Genomic DNA, 15,905 nt, shown 5'->3' with positions numbered 1-15,905 from the left:
TCCAAACGGTTCTTTAAAATTTACAGCAAAAACCGTCAAATAATGCACTATATTATTAATGACAGCAGAACTCAAAGGGAACATCAGAATTGAAAAGGCCACAGTGACCTCTATTTGGCGCCTTGACTAATATGTAGTTTAATTGAATTAGTATTAAAAATATTTAGCTCTTCCATTTTTCTGAATACAGTTTATCTGCCATTGCTTTTGTGATTACAAGATACATAATATGTATATTGTAAGATTATTTTATTTTGGGAGCTGTTTTTTGCTTAAGTTATCTGACATCGTTTTTATTCTCGAATAACTTTATTTTTTCTCAGATTTTTATTTCTTTATATGTTTTTGTCTCAATACAAGCACAATTTCTTTATTTCAAATTTATTTGTTTTTGTCTTAATACGAGCACACTATTATTTTTGTGCACTGTTTTGTGTTTTATCTACAGTATGTTTATTTTGTTTATGGTTTTAGGCCATATAACGACAATTCTAAAATGATTTTATTTAATGTTGCACTTATAGGTTAGTACATTTCTTTAAAACCAAGTTTTCACTATTCAAATGAGCTTGCCACTATTCTGTAGGGCATTATAAGTTTTGGTCTCCTGATCTGTTGTTAGGGGAGAGTGGGATATTTCCTATTATGTGTAGATCTAATCCAGTTACATTGATGGTGTAATTAGTGATGATAAGTAGGTTTACCAGTTTAATATTCTCGAGATATGTATGTATATGCGAATTCTTTTATTCGAGATCCGATCAGAAAATATGACATTCTTAAATATTGTCATGCCAAAACCAATAGCTTTAAGAGTAAACAGTAGCGATCAACAGGTAGCAACAAAATATAACTTCGGGATATAGTATCATAAACTTTGGCAACAGTGGTAATCTTTGATATTATCTAAGATTAATATTTTGACAATATCATAGTCGCGCTAAATGGAAGTAATAGAAAACGATTTTATTATTAATAAATAGATATTTATAAAAATAAACCAAAATGGGTGAAAATTTTATGTTAAGATAGGTATTTAGAAAGGTATTTGCATAAAATATCTAATAATAAAACAATAATAATCATTTTTTGTTGTGAAGCGAAACAAATTTCGATTTTCGCATAATTCTGGCACGGTTTTTAATGGACTTTTCCTTGGAAGGTTTCACTTTATTTTTTGTTTGATTTACTTTTTACATTTTGTTAAACTATTAATAATATTTTAGAATAAAAAATCCTCCTAAAACTTCATATACCTACTCGCATTAGAATTCGAAATATTTTTACGTAAAATATACTTACCTACCTACATATAACTAAAACTCACAATTGACAACAATCTATTCTTTCAAAGAGGCCAACAACTTATACAAAAACAACAAATACCTATATAATAAATTAACCATCAATAAACACTACTTTCCTATGAAACAACAAAAACGAATTCTTAACTTAACACACTACTGCACTGAACAGATATCGAAAAAGATGACAGAACAGATTAGGGAAAATCTGACGCAGGTTTGTCAAAATGACAGTGATAATTTCTCTATGTTGCCTAATTAGTTATTTAGTTATAAATATGTTCGATTCCTTGTTAGCAATAAAAAATTTTAGTAGCTCCAAGATTACACAAAATCTAGGCATGGGATAAAAAAGTTTATTTGAAGAAAGTTTTTTTTTTCTTCTTCATGGCGGTACAGGCTCCTTTTTTCAATATTTTATTTAGTTATAGAGTAATTTCCACGTACTAACATATTTCTGAAATTGGGCTCTGTACCGTCACTCTTTATTATATTACGAATATGTGTGCCAAATATCTCGACAAAATATTCAAAATTAGAGCCGCAATCTTGGAACGCGTTTGTTGCTACCTGTTGATCGCTACTGTAGCCTCTTAATGTAGTAAAATAGTATGAAGTTTTTCAAAGTGGAAAATAATTGCTTGGCCCTTTTTCGGTAACTTCCTCTTTGGACTTTGTTTGCTCTATATAGCACACATATTTAAGGGATATTTAGCAGTGATATTACCCCAGTCAAGGAAGAAATAGAGCTGAAAAAATTTTATACAGGTATTAAAAGTTTCTAAACGTATATGAGGAGTAGCTGATCCTGCTTGGTTCTCTTTAAGCAATTTTAAAAAGTGATAACATATTTTTTGCCTATAACACGTTTCTTATACGTTTTAAAAAGGTCTTTAGTTTCGAGAGGTTCCAATTTAAGTACATTAATAATTTACCGAGATTATTTTTTAATGATTTTAATTTCCAATCGTGTATTAAGATTTTTTATCACGTGTTTAATTCTGTCCAATCAGATTATTATGATAGTGGGAATTTTCTACCTACATTATTATAGTAAGAATATTTTTAGGTAGATTGTTTCTGTTTATTTACAACGAATTTACTAGTTTTGACAACTGTCACATTTAAGAAAACGAACCATAATAACCTTTTAGTTCTACATATACGTCAAATTATCACGAGAACAACACCAGTCGGCAATTTTAAGCGCTCGGTTGTACTTCAGTAAGATTATTTCATGAATAAAACTGTATTTATAAATAATTCTAACTAATATTTTATTGATATCTTCGTCTGATTATTTGATAAACTGTGCTGTTGACTTTGATAAGTTGAATAAAGTGTGTCATATTAATTGGGATAAATGTCAGTGAATATTTTTATAAAAATACTTGAATTTTATATCTAAGTAATAAAAATAATCTGTCGAATATCACACGAGAGTAAGAATAAATAAGAAAATAATGCTTTAATTTTTTTCCCAAACTTGTTTCCAATCGGCAATACTCGAGCCCTCCCGGCTCTCGTGTCTACTGTCAGGCAATAAGTTTTCTAAGAATTGTCGAATTATTGTCAATTTATAGGCTATTGATTATGTACTTTAGAAAGGAACTACAACGTTAACGGGGTTTTACTGTTTCATAACCTCTCAAAATGAACAACCGCGGAGTGTGAGTTCTATGCACTTTTGGTACAAACACGACTACAATAAAAGTGTTTCAAAATAAACTTCGAACTATCGAAATATCACCTTTTAAAGTCAAAAATATTTTTTTTACAAAAATATATTAAAAACTTGAATGAAAAGAAAAAAAAACAAGAAAGAAAGCAATTTTGTTTCTGGCCCCATAACTTTTTTCCACGGGTAAATAGGTATAGGCATTGCTTCGGAGTAAAAACCTTTCATCCTTCTTCTTTAAAATGACGTGCGGTAGAAGTCTCTAGTATTTATAGTTTCCGAAATATGATTTTTTAAATTTCGTCCAATCGCGGCGATTTTAGGCCGTTTTCCTTGTTATTTCGCAAACATTGTTCGGTAACTTTTTTCTACGCCTCTTTGGGTATATCCAATGGTACAGTAGGAAGAAAAGTCAGTTATCTTTCAAACGGTCTATTGTAGAACTGTGTGACTATTTTTAAGCAAGATATGGTTTTTCAAAATTTTATACATCTAATGATTTTTGATATATTTTACGATTATTTTTAAATTTCCCATAACTTTTTTTCTTGTACATTTAGGTATACACGGTGTTTCATTGGGAAAGTAACATACGTTAACTGTAGAAAGAGGACATTTAGGCGGTCTCAAAAATATCATACTTAGTGGGTTTTACTTCATTAATAACAAAGATACTGGGTGTTTTAACTATTTTGCCATTTTTTTATTTGGTTCATAACTTTTTAACCCCACTGTATATTTATTTGGTACTGTATATTTATTTATGGCATTTGGCACGCAAATATTCTCTAAGGTGTACAATCAATTAATTTATTTACAATTGTAAAAAATCCAGGTCCGGATTAAAAAATATTGGAAAAATGTTGCGACCCAAGAACAACACCCTGTACATTAAATGTTTTTAAAATATATGTTGCATTACATATTTTTGCAATATATAATTATTCATATTTGCAAGAGGATAAAAAACTAAATTTAGTGGTATACTTTTAATTTTCGGCAAAATTATTTTTCTGGTAAAATTTTGAATTTTAATTCTGAAATTATGTGAATTGCGAGAGCTCGAAGTAAAAAAAAATTTAAATACGACTTAAAACGTGTTAAATACACTGTATATTTATTTTATGTTTAACACCGAATATTCTTTAAGGAATTTAAACACACCATTTAACATACCATTAAAGAACTTAAAACTGGGAAAGCTGTAGGGCCGGACGAAATACCGACAGAAATATTGCAACTTATAGCCGACTGCAATATACATGTAATTGTCGAATTATTTAATATCATATACAGAACAGGTATATTACCTAAAGAATGGCTTCTATCAACATTCGTGACTACACCGAAAAAGAGAAACGCCAGACGATGTTGCGAACACCGTACCATCAGTCTAATGTGCCACATACACAAAGTATTTCTAAAGTTTATTCATGGTAAAATATACAAATAGTTAGAACAAGACATTGGACAAACTCAGTTCGGATTTAGAAATGCTTAAAGAACCAGAGAAGAATTATTTGCAGTAAAGCTAATACAGAGATGTTTAGATGTAAACCAGGACATCTATATCTGCTTTCTAGATTATAACAGGGCATTCGATACGGTGAAACATAATCCGTTAATAAACTACTGAAAACAAAGAACATCGACACACGGGTTATAAGAATAATAAATAATCTGTATTATGAACAAAAAGCTGTCATAAGAATAAATAATTTAAACACCTATAAAATAAAAACCAAAAGAGGAGTTAGACAGGGCTGTGTCTTGTCGCCATCACTGTTTAATGCGTACTCAGAAGAAATATTCAAAAAAGCATTAGAAGATGAAGTAACAGGCATAAAAATAAATGGCCTACCCACATGTGAAATTAGATACGCCAATGACACAATACTATTACAGATCTACAAAGAATTTTAGATGAGGTTGTTGCAACGAGTGAAGAATTTGGTCTGTCAGTAAACATAAAGAAAACGAAATTCATGGTTATATCAAAGAAAAATATTAGAAACATCAATCTACACGTAAATAATAAAACGATAGAACGAGTTCAGAATTATAACTATTTAGGGACAAACATTTGTGAAACAAACGATTATACCAAAGAAATCCGAATTAGAATAGAAAAGGCTAGAAGTGCATTCACTAATATGAAACAAATATTATGTAGTAGATACATCAGCCTAATCTTAGAAAGCGAGTACTAAAATGTTATGTATTTTCTGTTCTTTTGTATGGTCTGGAGACATGGACTCGCAATAAACAATGCCTCAATAGATTGGAAGTATTTGAGATGTGGACGTATCGAAGAATGCTGAGAATCTCCTGGACAAACAGAATAACCAATTAGGAAGTACTAAGGAGAATACAGAACAGCAGGGAGATACTGGATTCCATCAAAATAAGAAAACTTCAATACTTGGGTCATATAACACGTGGTAACAGATATGAACTTCTAAAATTAATTATGCAGGAAAAGATTCAGGGAAGGCGCAGCACAGGTAGGAGAAAAATGTCCTGGCTGGGAAATCTCAGAGAATAGTTTGGATGCAGCTTAACTGAACTCTTTCGGGCTGTAGTGTCAAAAATAGTGTTATTGCATGCCAATTGTTGCATTTGCGCAGGTCTCCATTTTTGGGTGTTTTTATAATCAATCCCTCTTTCCACTCCTTCGGCAATTCTTAGTCCTTCCATATTTTATTCAAAAGTGTATGTAGCATCTCTACTGACTGCTCGGTGTCTGCTTTTATTATGTCAATGGGTATGTTGTCGATTCCTGCGGCTTTGCCATTTTTTAGAAGTTTTAGAAGTGTTTCCAATTTCTTCCCTTGTAATTTCTCCAATATTTACTTCTAGATCTGGTGATTCTACTTCATCTTCTATGATTTGACTTCTTTCATGCTTAGCATATATCTCTTCGAAGTATTCCTTCCATCTTTGTATTATTTATTTCTCATTTTTTAGTCTATTTTCTTGTTTATCCTTTACTTCTCGTATATTTCGTTATGCTTTTCCTGTTAAGTTTCGTACGATTGTATAGTGTATTCGTAAGTCGTTTTCTTTCGATGCTTCTTCTGATATATGTAGCATCTCATTTATATAGTTTCTTTTATCTTTTCTGAGAGTAACGTGTTTAATGAGATTTCCCCAAAAAATACTTCATTTTTTGGCTGTTTCACTTTAAAATATTCGATTTGGAATTTGACGAATATTAACCTATTTTTCATTAGCTCTAAGTCTGCTTCTACAAGGTCTAAATATCTAATACATACACCATGTTTTCCACTTTTTTATAGGCTATATTTTTAATAAGAATTTTTTTTTTGACCAAATACTCTTTTTGAGTTATTTGCGAAAAATCATCTAAAAACGTGGTTATTTTGTTGAAAAATGAACATATTCACTCCCAAATAACTCTAAAAGTATTGACTCGGTGAAAAAACTCTAGAGAAAAAAGTTGCTTAGAATTAGTCAGTTTATCGAATTCTTAATTGGATACTTATTTTGGACGTATATTTTTCACCCCCGAGAAGGGGTGAAAGTCACCCCCAGGGCAAAAGCTCACATCGGCACAATATCACTTTTTTTTCTTTGACTTGTTAGCTATGTGTATGCCAAATTTCATGTTAATCCAAGCGGCTATATAAAATGTAGATGCGTATGCAGCGTATGTTTTTCTTTAATAAATTCAAAAGTATTTTTAATTTTTAACTCATTATTTTTTTATTTGACTTTAATATCATTGTAGATATCCTCATATTTTGAAATAAAAAAAATTCCCTATAGTTTACGAATAAAAAATATATTCTGAAGTTGATGTTTAGTAAAATAGCGTCTATTATGTGTAATTACAAGTAGTTTTACACTAATGACGTCCACTTTGCAAAGTAACAAGACACTTACTCAACATACACACTACACATGACACTAATACTCATTTTGTGACTGGCTGAATGACATAGTCCATGCCAAAAAAAAAAATAAAAACATAAAAAAAAACTTAATTTTTTTGTTAATTGTCATTTTTGACATTTTTGACCTGGGGTCATTTTCCCCCCTTTGGTCATTCCTGTAACAAAAAAAGGTTGGTCATCGGAAGGTTAAAAAAGTACTATAAATTGAATTTTTCATCCGCTTTTCAAATGCAAAATCCCATTTAAAAAAATTTAATGTACAGGGTGTTGTTTTTGGGTCGAAACATTTTTCCAATCTTTTTTCATCCAGCCCTGGATTTTTTTATAATTGTAAATAAATTACTTGATTGGACACTTTAAATAATATTCGGTGTTAAATATAAAATAAATATACAGTGTGTTTAACAAGTTGTAAATCGTAATAATTCAATGTGTTTTCTAATTCGAGCTCTCGCAGTTAGCATAATTTTAGAATTCAAATTCGAAATTTGATCAGAACAATCATTATGCCGAAAATTCAAAGTACACCATTAAATTTAGTTTTTTAACCTCTTTTCAAATGCAAAATCTATTTAAAAAAAATTTATGTGAAGGGTGTTGTTTTTGGTACGGAATATTTTCCAATATTTTTTAATCCGGACCTGGATTTTTTACAATTGTAAATAAATTAATTGATTACACCTTAAAGAATATTTGCGTGCCAAATACCAAATAAATATACAGTGGGGTTAAAAAGTGAACCAAATAAAAAAATGACAAAATAGATAAAACACCCAGTATCTTTGTAAGAGCCATTAAGTATGGTATTTTGAGATCGCCTAAGTGTCCTATTTCCACAGTTAACGTATGTTACTTTCCCAATGAAACACCCTGTATACATTGCGTAATAAAAAAGAAAGCTTGTTTTCTTTACTTTAAAATGTTACATTTTAAAAAATACTAGGGCTATTTTTAAACAAAATATATAGAATTTATTTGGAATTAAAAATTATGTTATAATATGCAATTATACTAAATTTATAATCAAGATGCGTTAGAAATAAACAAACCAAGACACGTTAAATGCTACTAGGAGCACTCCCAAATTATAATAATTTACAATGTATACAGCGTGTCTACTTAAGTTGGAGACATATGGGAAACTTTTTTATTATTAATTTTACGAAAAAAAGGTATTCTTAATAAAAAGTTCTGCATGCCCCAAAACCTAAGACTCAATCATCAGATGTCAAATTTTCTCAATATTATACGAGGTATGTCAAAAAATATGAATTTCGGTTAAGGGTAAATTACCTTTATTTCTCTCAATATCGAAAATTTTTATGATAAAACGTTGTTTGGAATTAAAAACTAAGATCAAATATGCAATTACATACTTCTAATTAAAAAAAAAAAAAAATTTCTCAAATTTATGGATACCCAACATCGTTTTTAATTATTGCAAATATGATAACTCGTTTATTATTCATTTTACGAAAAAAAGTTATTCTTCATAAAAAGCTTTGCATGGTCTAAAATCTAAGACACAACCATGATATATCAACTTTTATTAATTTTATACGAGGTGTGTAAAAAAATATGAAATTCACTCAAGATTATAGTACCTTTATGTTTCACAATATTTCAATTAGAAGGATGTAATTGCATATTGAAACATAGTTTTTAATTCTAAACAACTTTTTTAATAACCGTTTTCAATATTGTGAAAAATAAAGGTACTTTACTCTTGAGTGAAATTCATATTTTTTGACATACCCCGTATAAAATTAATAAAATGTGATATCTGATGGTTGCATCTTCGATCTTATGACATACAGAGCTTTTTATAAAGAATACATTTTTTTCGTAAAAGTAATAATAAAAGAGTTATCGTATGTGTAATAAATAAAAACGATGTCAGTATCAATAAATTTGAGAAAAATTTGGAAAATGTTTTTTTTCCAATTAAAAGCATGTAATTGCATATTTTATCTTAGTTTTTATTTCCAAACAACTTTTCATAATAAGAATTTTCGATATTGAGAGAAATAAAGGTACTTTACTCTTGACCGAAATTCATATTTTTTGACATACCTCGTATAATATTGACAACATTTGATACCTGATGATTGAATATAAGGGTTTGGGGCATGCAGAACTTTTTATAAAGAGTAACTTTTTTTCGTAAAATTAATAATAAAAAAGTTTCCCATATGTTTCCAACTTAAGTAGACACGCTGTATACATTGTAAATACCAAATCATGATTTCCAAAGTTTAAACATTGTAAATTATGATTTGGGAGTGCTCCTAGTAGCATTTAACGTGTCTTGGTTTGTTTATTTCTACTGAATCTTGATTGTAAATTTAGCATAAATTCTTCTAATTGAAACAAATAAAAAATTGCAATTTTTTTCTCAAATTACGGATACCATTGGATATCCTGCGGATATCTTGTTTAAAAATAGTTCTAGAATTTTTTGCAATACACCATTTTAAAGTAAAGAAAATAAGCTTTCTTTTTTATTGCACAATGTATATTACCTTAATCTACAAAAAAAAGTTGTAATGAGATATTTAAAAAATACTCGTAAAAAATATCAAAAATCATTAGAAGTATAAAATTTTGAAAAACCATAACTTTCTTCAAAATAGTCGCACAACCTTATACAGTAGACCATTTTAAAGGTAATAAACTTCCCTTCCTACTAAATGTACCGTTGAATTATACCTATAAACGCGTAGAAAACAGTACAGTTACAGAACAATGTGTGCGAAATAATGGCGGAAATGGCCCAAGAATGCTGTGAGCGGCGAAATTTGAAAAATCATATTTTGGAAACTATATATTCTAAAGACTTTTCCTGAAGGGCATTTTAAAGAAGAAGGATGGAAGTTTTTTTCTGTAAAGCAATGCCTATACCTATAACCCCATGGAAAAAAGTTATGGGACAAAAACAAAATTGGTTTCTTTCTTGTTTTTTTTTGCGCTATTTTTTTCAATAGATTTTTACGAAAGAAAATATTTTTGACTTTAAAAGGTGATATTACGATAGTAAATTTAATCTGGAACAATTTTTATGTAGGCGTCTTTGTACCAAAAGTGCATAGAACTCACCCTATTTTACACTGTGCCTAGGAACTAATTCAACCCTTTCTCAAAAACGCACCGCTTTAAATGGTAGCACTCCGCGGTTTTTTTATATTTAGAGGTCCATTGACCGTATGAAACAGTTAATTTTAGCTTTTTTATTTGAACATAATCAATAGCCTATTATTCTCACTATCTTGTGATATTAATGTTGATAATTGCCACAAACCAATATTTTTCCAGCAATTTATAAATTTCTTAATAACTTTGTTTTTGCATAATAGCATGTAATATAATTACTTACTTACTTGTAGCTGTTAACCAGTAATTAGAGTGAGTTTAATTTTAACCAAATCGATCAAATAGTTTACAAGTATTTCTCTTTGTCTATCCACTAGAGTTAGAGCAATTATTTAAACACCTGTATTTGTTGAAGCATTCACTCTAGTAGCATTTTGTAAATCGCAGTCGATTTGTCCAGGCTTTATTTTTATGGTGTATTAAAAGGCACTTAACATTTTAATATTTATCTTTTCAGAAACATGGTACTACCTCAAAACCTTTAAAAGCTGTTCGACTGGACGTAGCAGAGCAAGAGAAAATTGCCAAAACCGGCCTCGAGATGAAATTAGCAACTACAGAAATGGACGCTGAGACTGACAAGTGGCAAGAAAATAATAGTACTGCACAGTTAGAGGTAAATGCTTAAATAAGATAAACTTTATATTGTTTATTCAAGACAAATAATATTGTCGTTGGAGTTAATATTTATAGGTTTCACAATCCCTCTTTTTAACTGACTGCCGCTTACTCTACAGTAGGGCTTGAATATTTCTCTAATTATATGTAGCGTTTGGTACAATTGACCATATAATTCATTAATTTTGGTATCATCTAATTCTTAAACTGAGGCATATATCACGTTATGTGTATTTCCTCCTTTAATTCCAAGATTAATGTAATTATTAGTCTTGATATTATCACTTCATAGTTTTATTTTTTTATGACATCGTTTACTATTACTCCTATTCTCCCTTTCCCTTTCGTGTTCTCTTCTACGCCAGAATCGTATGATGTATCTAATATCTAATAATTTTATCCACTTCTCCTTTATTTTAGTTTTAGTAAATCCCATAACATTTATTGCAATTTTAATTTTCAACTTAAACTGTGGCTTATTTTTCAAGTAAAATAGTAAATTACTACCACAAGGAAATAGCTTCAGAGCAATATTTTTCTATTTCTTCAACTATTTCTATTTATGTACCATTTATTGACCTAACCTTACAGACTGCAACGATAGTGTTATTTATATTTACCTGTTTCATCCATTTCCTTTTATATTAGCTTTGATTTATTGTTCGTGGTGCTCACAGTTGGTCCTTGGGTTAATCGATTTTTGGAGCTACGTTCGTTACCGAAGTATTATTAGTTATCTTTTAGAATTTCTTCAAAATATCATGTTCTGGAGACCTTTCTCTGGCTGTTCTTCTTTTTCTATTTTGTATAATCTGTTGATAAGCCTCTGCCGTAGATTCATTTGCTTTCTTTCTATATTTCCGAGTTTCCTCCTCAATTTTTAATCAGTTGTTGCTATTGTAGGCGGTTTATCCCTTCTCTTTCTTTTCCTCCAGGTATTGTTAGATATATCTTTTTTTTTTAATTTGTTTTACGATGCAACTTCAAGTGTTGTCAGTGACATAAAATAATATAATACACGTAAAGTTGCAATAACTGATATAATCCAATGTATATACAGGGTGTCCCGAAGAGAATGGTCATAAATTATACCACAGATTCTGGGGTCAAAAATATGTTGATTGAACCTCATTTACCTATATACAATAATGCACACAAAAAAGTTACAGCCCTTTGAAGTTACAAAATGAAAATCGATTTTTTTTCATATATCGAAAACCCTTCGAGATATTTTATTGAAAATGGACATGTGGCATTTTTATAGCAGCAACATCTTAAAAAAAATTAAAGTGAAATTTGTGCACCCCTTAAAATTTTTAAGGGGGTTTTGTTCCTTTAAACCCCCCCAAACTTTTGTGTACGTTCCAATTAAATTATTATTGTGACACCATTAGTTAAACAAAATATTTTTAAAACTTTTTTGCCTCTTATTACTTTTTTGATAATCCAGTGTTTATCGAGCTATTTTGAATATTTTGTCGAATCCACCATATATTTGTACATGGTTAAGTACCTGTTAATAATCTGAAAATGTATTTATAATTTACATTTTTAGGTATATTTTGAAAAAGAAGCCATATCTCGATAAAAGGTGATTTGTCAAAAAAAGACTAAGAGGCAAAAAAGTTTTAAAAACACTGTGTTTAACTAATGGTATCACAATAATAGTGTAATTGGAACGTACACAAACATTTGGGGGGTTTAAAAGAACAAAACCCCCATAAAATTTTTATGTAAATACATTAAAAAAGAAGCCGCATCTCGATAAAAACTTGCTTATTGAAAAAATACCAAGAGGCAAAAAAGTTTTAAAAACGTTGTGTTTAACTAATGATACCACAATAATGAATTAACTGGAACGTATACAAAAGCACGGGGGGGTTTAAGGGAGCAAAACCCCCATAAAATTTTTATGGGGTGGACAAACTTCACTATAATTTTGTTTTAAGATGTTACTGCCATAACAATGATATATGTCAATTTTTAATAAAAAATCTCTAATAGTTTTCGATATATTGAAAAAAATCGATTTTCATTTTGTAAATTCAAAGGGCTGTAACTTTTTTTATGAGCACATTTGTACAAAGGTAAGTTAGGTTGAATCGAACTATTTTTGACCGTAGAATGTGTGGTATAATTTATGACCAATCTTTTCGGGACACCCTGTATAATAATGTATAATAATTTATTGTATTTTTAACATTCGTGTTTTTTCCTGAGGCTTCCTTTATATTCTTTGAGAGGTTATGCTTCTTTTTTGTAGATTCGTATAGTTTACACTGAGTTAATATATGCTTCACGAAAAGGGTTGTTTGGCAATTTTCGCACATGGGTGGCACAGTTCGCGTAGATGTGTTTATGGGTTGTTCTGTGTCGCAGCCGTAATCGTGCTATTCTCACTTGGACTGGTCTATTCGCTGGTAGTTGGAGCTACGATTTCACTAATTGATCACTAATTTCTTTGTTTATTTTGTGATCCCTCCACAAATATTGCCACACACTTAACACTTTACATTTTTATGCAAAACAAGTATACAGTGAACAGAAAAAATAACAATATTTCCAGTGACCTAAAACAGTATTAGGTGAATATTTAAATACTAAAAACCTAATTAGCATTCTACACGATACATTTTTAGATAATTTAATATTAGACCTGGCCCTGGAAGTATTTGACTATGCAAAATCTGAGCACCGGTAACTATGTTCGGATTCTTTTACTTGAGACCTTGAACAATGAAAAACTGATCCTTACCGGAAGGTGCGATGTTGCCCTGTTATCCCCTCCCTGCCCGTATATTGAGGGCAGATATAAAGCGGTTTTTGGCCAAATTTAATGCTTTTTAATATTATTTAGGTCATTCTAAGCAAAAAATGTTCTTACAAGTTTTTTCGTAGAATGCATAATTTTCGAGATAAACGCGGCTGAACTTTAAAAAAATCGAAAAATTGCAATATTTGAACACGAACAACTTGATTAAAAAATAAAATAGCAATTCTGCATGCAGCATTTGAAACTTCAAGTCAAATTATACCGGTTTTAATTATTTGCATTGCCAAAAATTATTTTCTTTATTGTTAAACAAAGCTATAAACACATAGTGCTTGAGTGATGTTTTCAGTGGATCTCCCATTTATGGTAGGGGAACCCAAGCGGGAATTTTTGCAGTTACTCGAGCGCATTAGATTATCACATGGGGAGCAACCTTGTACCCTGTAAATGTACCTCTACCATATATTGGCTCTTAATAAGGGGAGTTCGTTAAGGGGGGCCAAAAAAATATATCCTTAGAAAAACTCGAAATCGTCAGATTAAGATAAGGTAAGCTAAGTACATGCAAAAGAGTGTATATTAAAAAAATCTGACGATTTGGGTGGGGCGTAAGGAAATGGGCGTGTCAAAAATTTCACAAAAAAAAGCGAATACCTATTTCGCGAAATGAACGTCAGACCGAAAAACTAAACAACACGTGTTTAATATTTTTTCAAAGATCTATCGAATGGCACCAAACACGATCCCCCGCAGAGGTGGAGAGCGGAGTTACTTAATCTTATATAGGAGCCCCCAATTTTTATTGCAGATTTGGATTCTTTACATAAAAATAAGCTATCTATTCGAGACATTGTTTAGAATTATGGATAGAGAGCGCTATAATGGAAAAAACGATTGAAATTAAAAAATGAAAATTCCCCCACTTATGGAAAACTTAACTTGACTTTTTTTAGTTTAGGACCTACTCTTCATAACCCAATAGGTCCTCATAACGCTTGAGTAACTGCAAATTTAGCATACTTTACTTCCATACTATTAAAATCGAACGAGTAGGCACAAGTTCAAGCGCCTGCAAACAGTCAATTTCTACGTAGCATGCATAGCGGGCATGCGACAAAATGCTCAAACACTATTTGTTTATAGCTTTGTTAAACAATAAAAAATTAATTCTTAGCAATGCAAATAATCAAAGCCGGTATACTTTGACTTGAACTTTCAAATGCTGCAAGCAGAGTAGCTATTTTATTTTTAATCAAAAGTTATTAGGGTTCAAAAATTGCAATTTTTCTATTTTTTGAAAGTTCAACCGCGAATATCTCGAAAACTATGCATCCTACAAAAAAATTGTAGGAACATTTTTTGCTTAGAATTACCCAATACAAAAAAATGTTTTTTTTGCGAAAAGTAACTTTTTATCTGCCCTTAACATACGGACAGGGAGGGATTAACAAGGCACCATCGCACTTTCCGGCAAGATTCAGTTTTTCATTGTTCAAGGTTTCAGGTAAAAGAATCCGAACATAGTTGTCGGTCCTCAGGTTTTGCATACTCAAATACTTCCAGGGCATACACTGTATGATATTATACAAAATGTTTATAACGACCCATGTGGCTAAAGCGACTATTTTTTTGGAAATAAAAAAAATGTAAAAAAATAATTAGTAATTAATAAAACGTGTAGTTAGTCATAATTACTATTCACTTTTAGGAAAACAATGACATTGTGAAGAGGGCGAAAAATATGTCAGCCATGGCCTTTTCTATGTACCAGTTTACAAAAGGTGAAGGAGAATTAAAAACCACCCAGGATTTGTTTACACAAGCTGAATATTTTGCTGAAGAGGCCAACAGGCTGTACAAAGTCATAAGGCAGTTTAGTTATCAGGTAAGCAATTAATTAAAAAATATTTGAATGTTATTTAGTTTGGAAATGTAAGAAAACATTTTTGCATTAGAATGGATATAACTAAAATACATAGTTTTTATCAGATATGTTAATTTTTTAAAGTTTACAAAATACAATTGAAAAGTTGAGCTGTGCTAAACACTGACATCAAGGTTGCTTTAATCAGTCTTCCAGCGGGTATTTTGGAGTATGGATAATGTAAAAAAATATGGTTACGAATATAAAATAAGTTATATACAAAGAAAATATTGGAGAATCTAAAAATTACGCTAAAATATCAATTCCATTAGTGGCGTAGAATTTCTGAAGGATTAACCATTCACTTTTCCCTCTATTACGCCTATGGTAGTAGCTAGAAAGGTTTATTTAATATAATTTAGTAGGGTGTACAGTGTATATTACCTACACTTCCTGCCAAGCATGACAATTATCTGTCAAATATTTTTGAAGTACCGGGACAAATAGTTTTTAAAACACTTTGTATGTAGCTCAGTAAGGAGCAACATTTTATTTGTCATTTAGGTTTTTATTAATTGTCGTATTGCCAGACTCCAGTAAG

At 30.4% G+C, this 15,905-nt stretch overlaps 1 protein-coding gene across 1 annotated transcript in view; it reads left to right on the top strand.

The window, feature by feature from the left end:
• The window catches only part of LOC114335921 (alpha-catulin), a 251,727-nt gene that overhangs the window by 175,657 nt on the left and 60,165 nt on the right, over positions 1-15,905 (top strand). Inside the window, exons 9-10 of the mRNA XM_050653033.1 lie at positions 10,507-10,665; positions 15,149-15,325. Coding sequence (XP_050508990.1) covers positions 10,507-10,665; positions 15,149-15,325 — 336 coding nt within the window. The remainder of the gene's footprint in view (positions 1-10,506; positions 10,666-15,148; positions 15,326-15,905) is intronic.

Source organism: Diabrotica virgifera, chromosome 6 (assembly GCF_917563875.1).
Source record: "Diabrotica virgifera virgifera chromosome 6, PGI_DIABVI_V3a".
Lineage (NCBI taxonomy): Eukaryota > Metazoa > Arthropoda > Insecta > Coleoptera > Chrysomelidae > Diabrotica > Diabrotica virgifera.
This window is presented reverse-complemented; position numbering and strand designations above follow the sequence as displayed.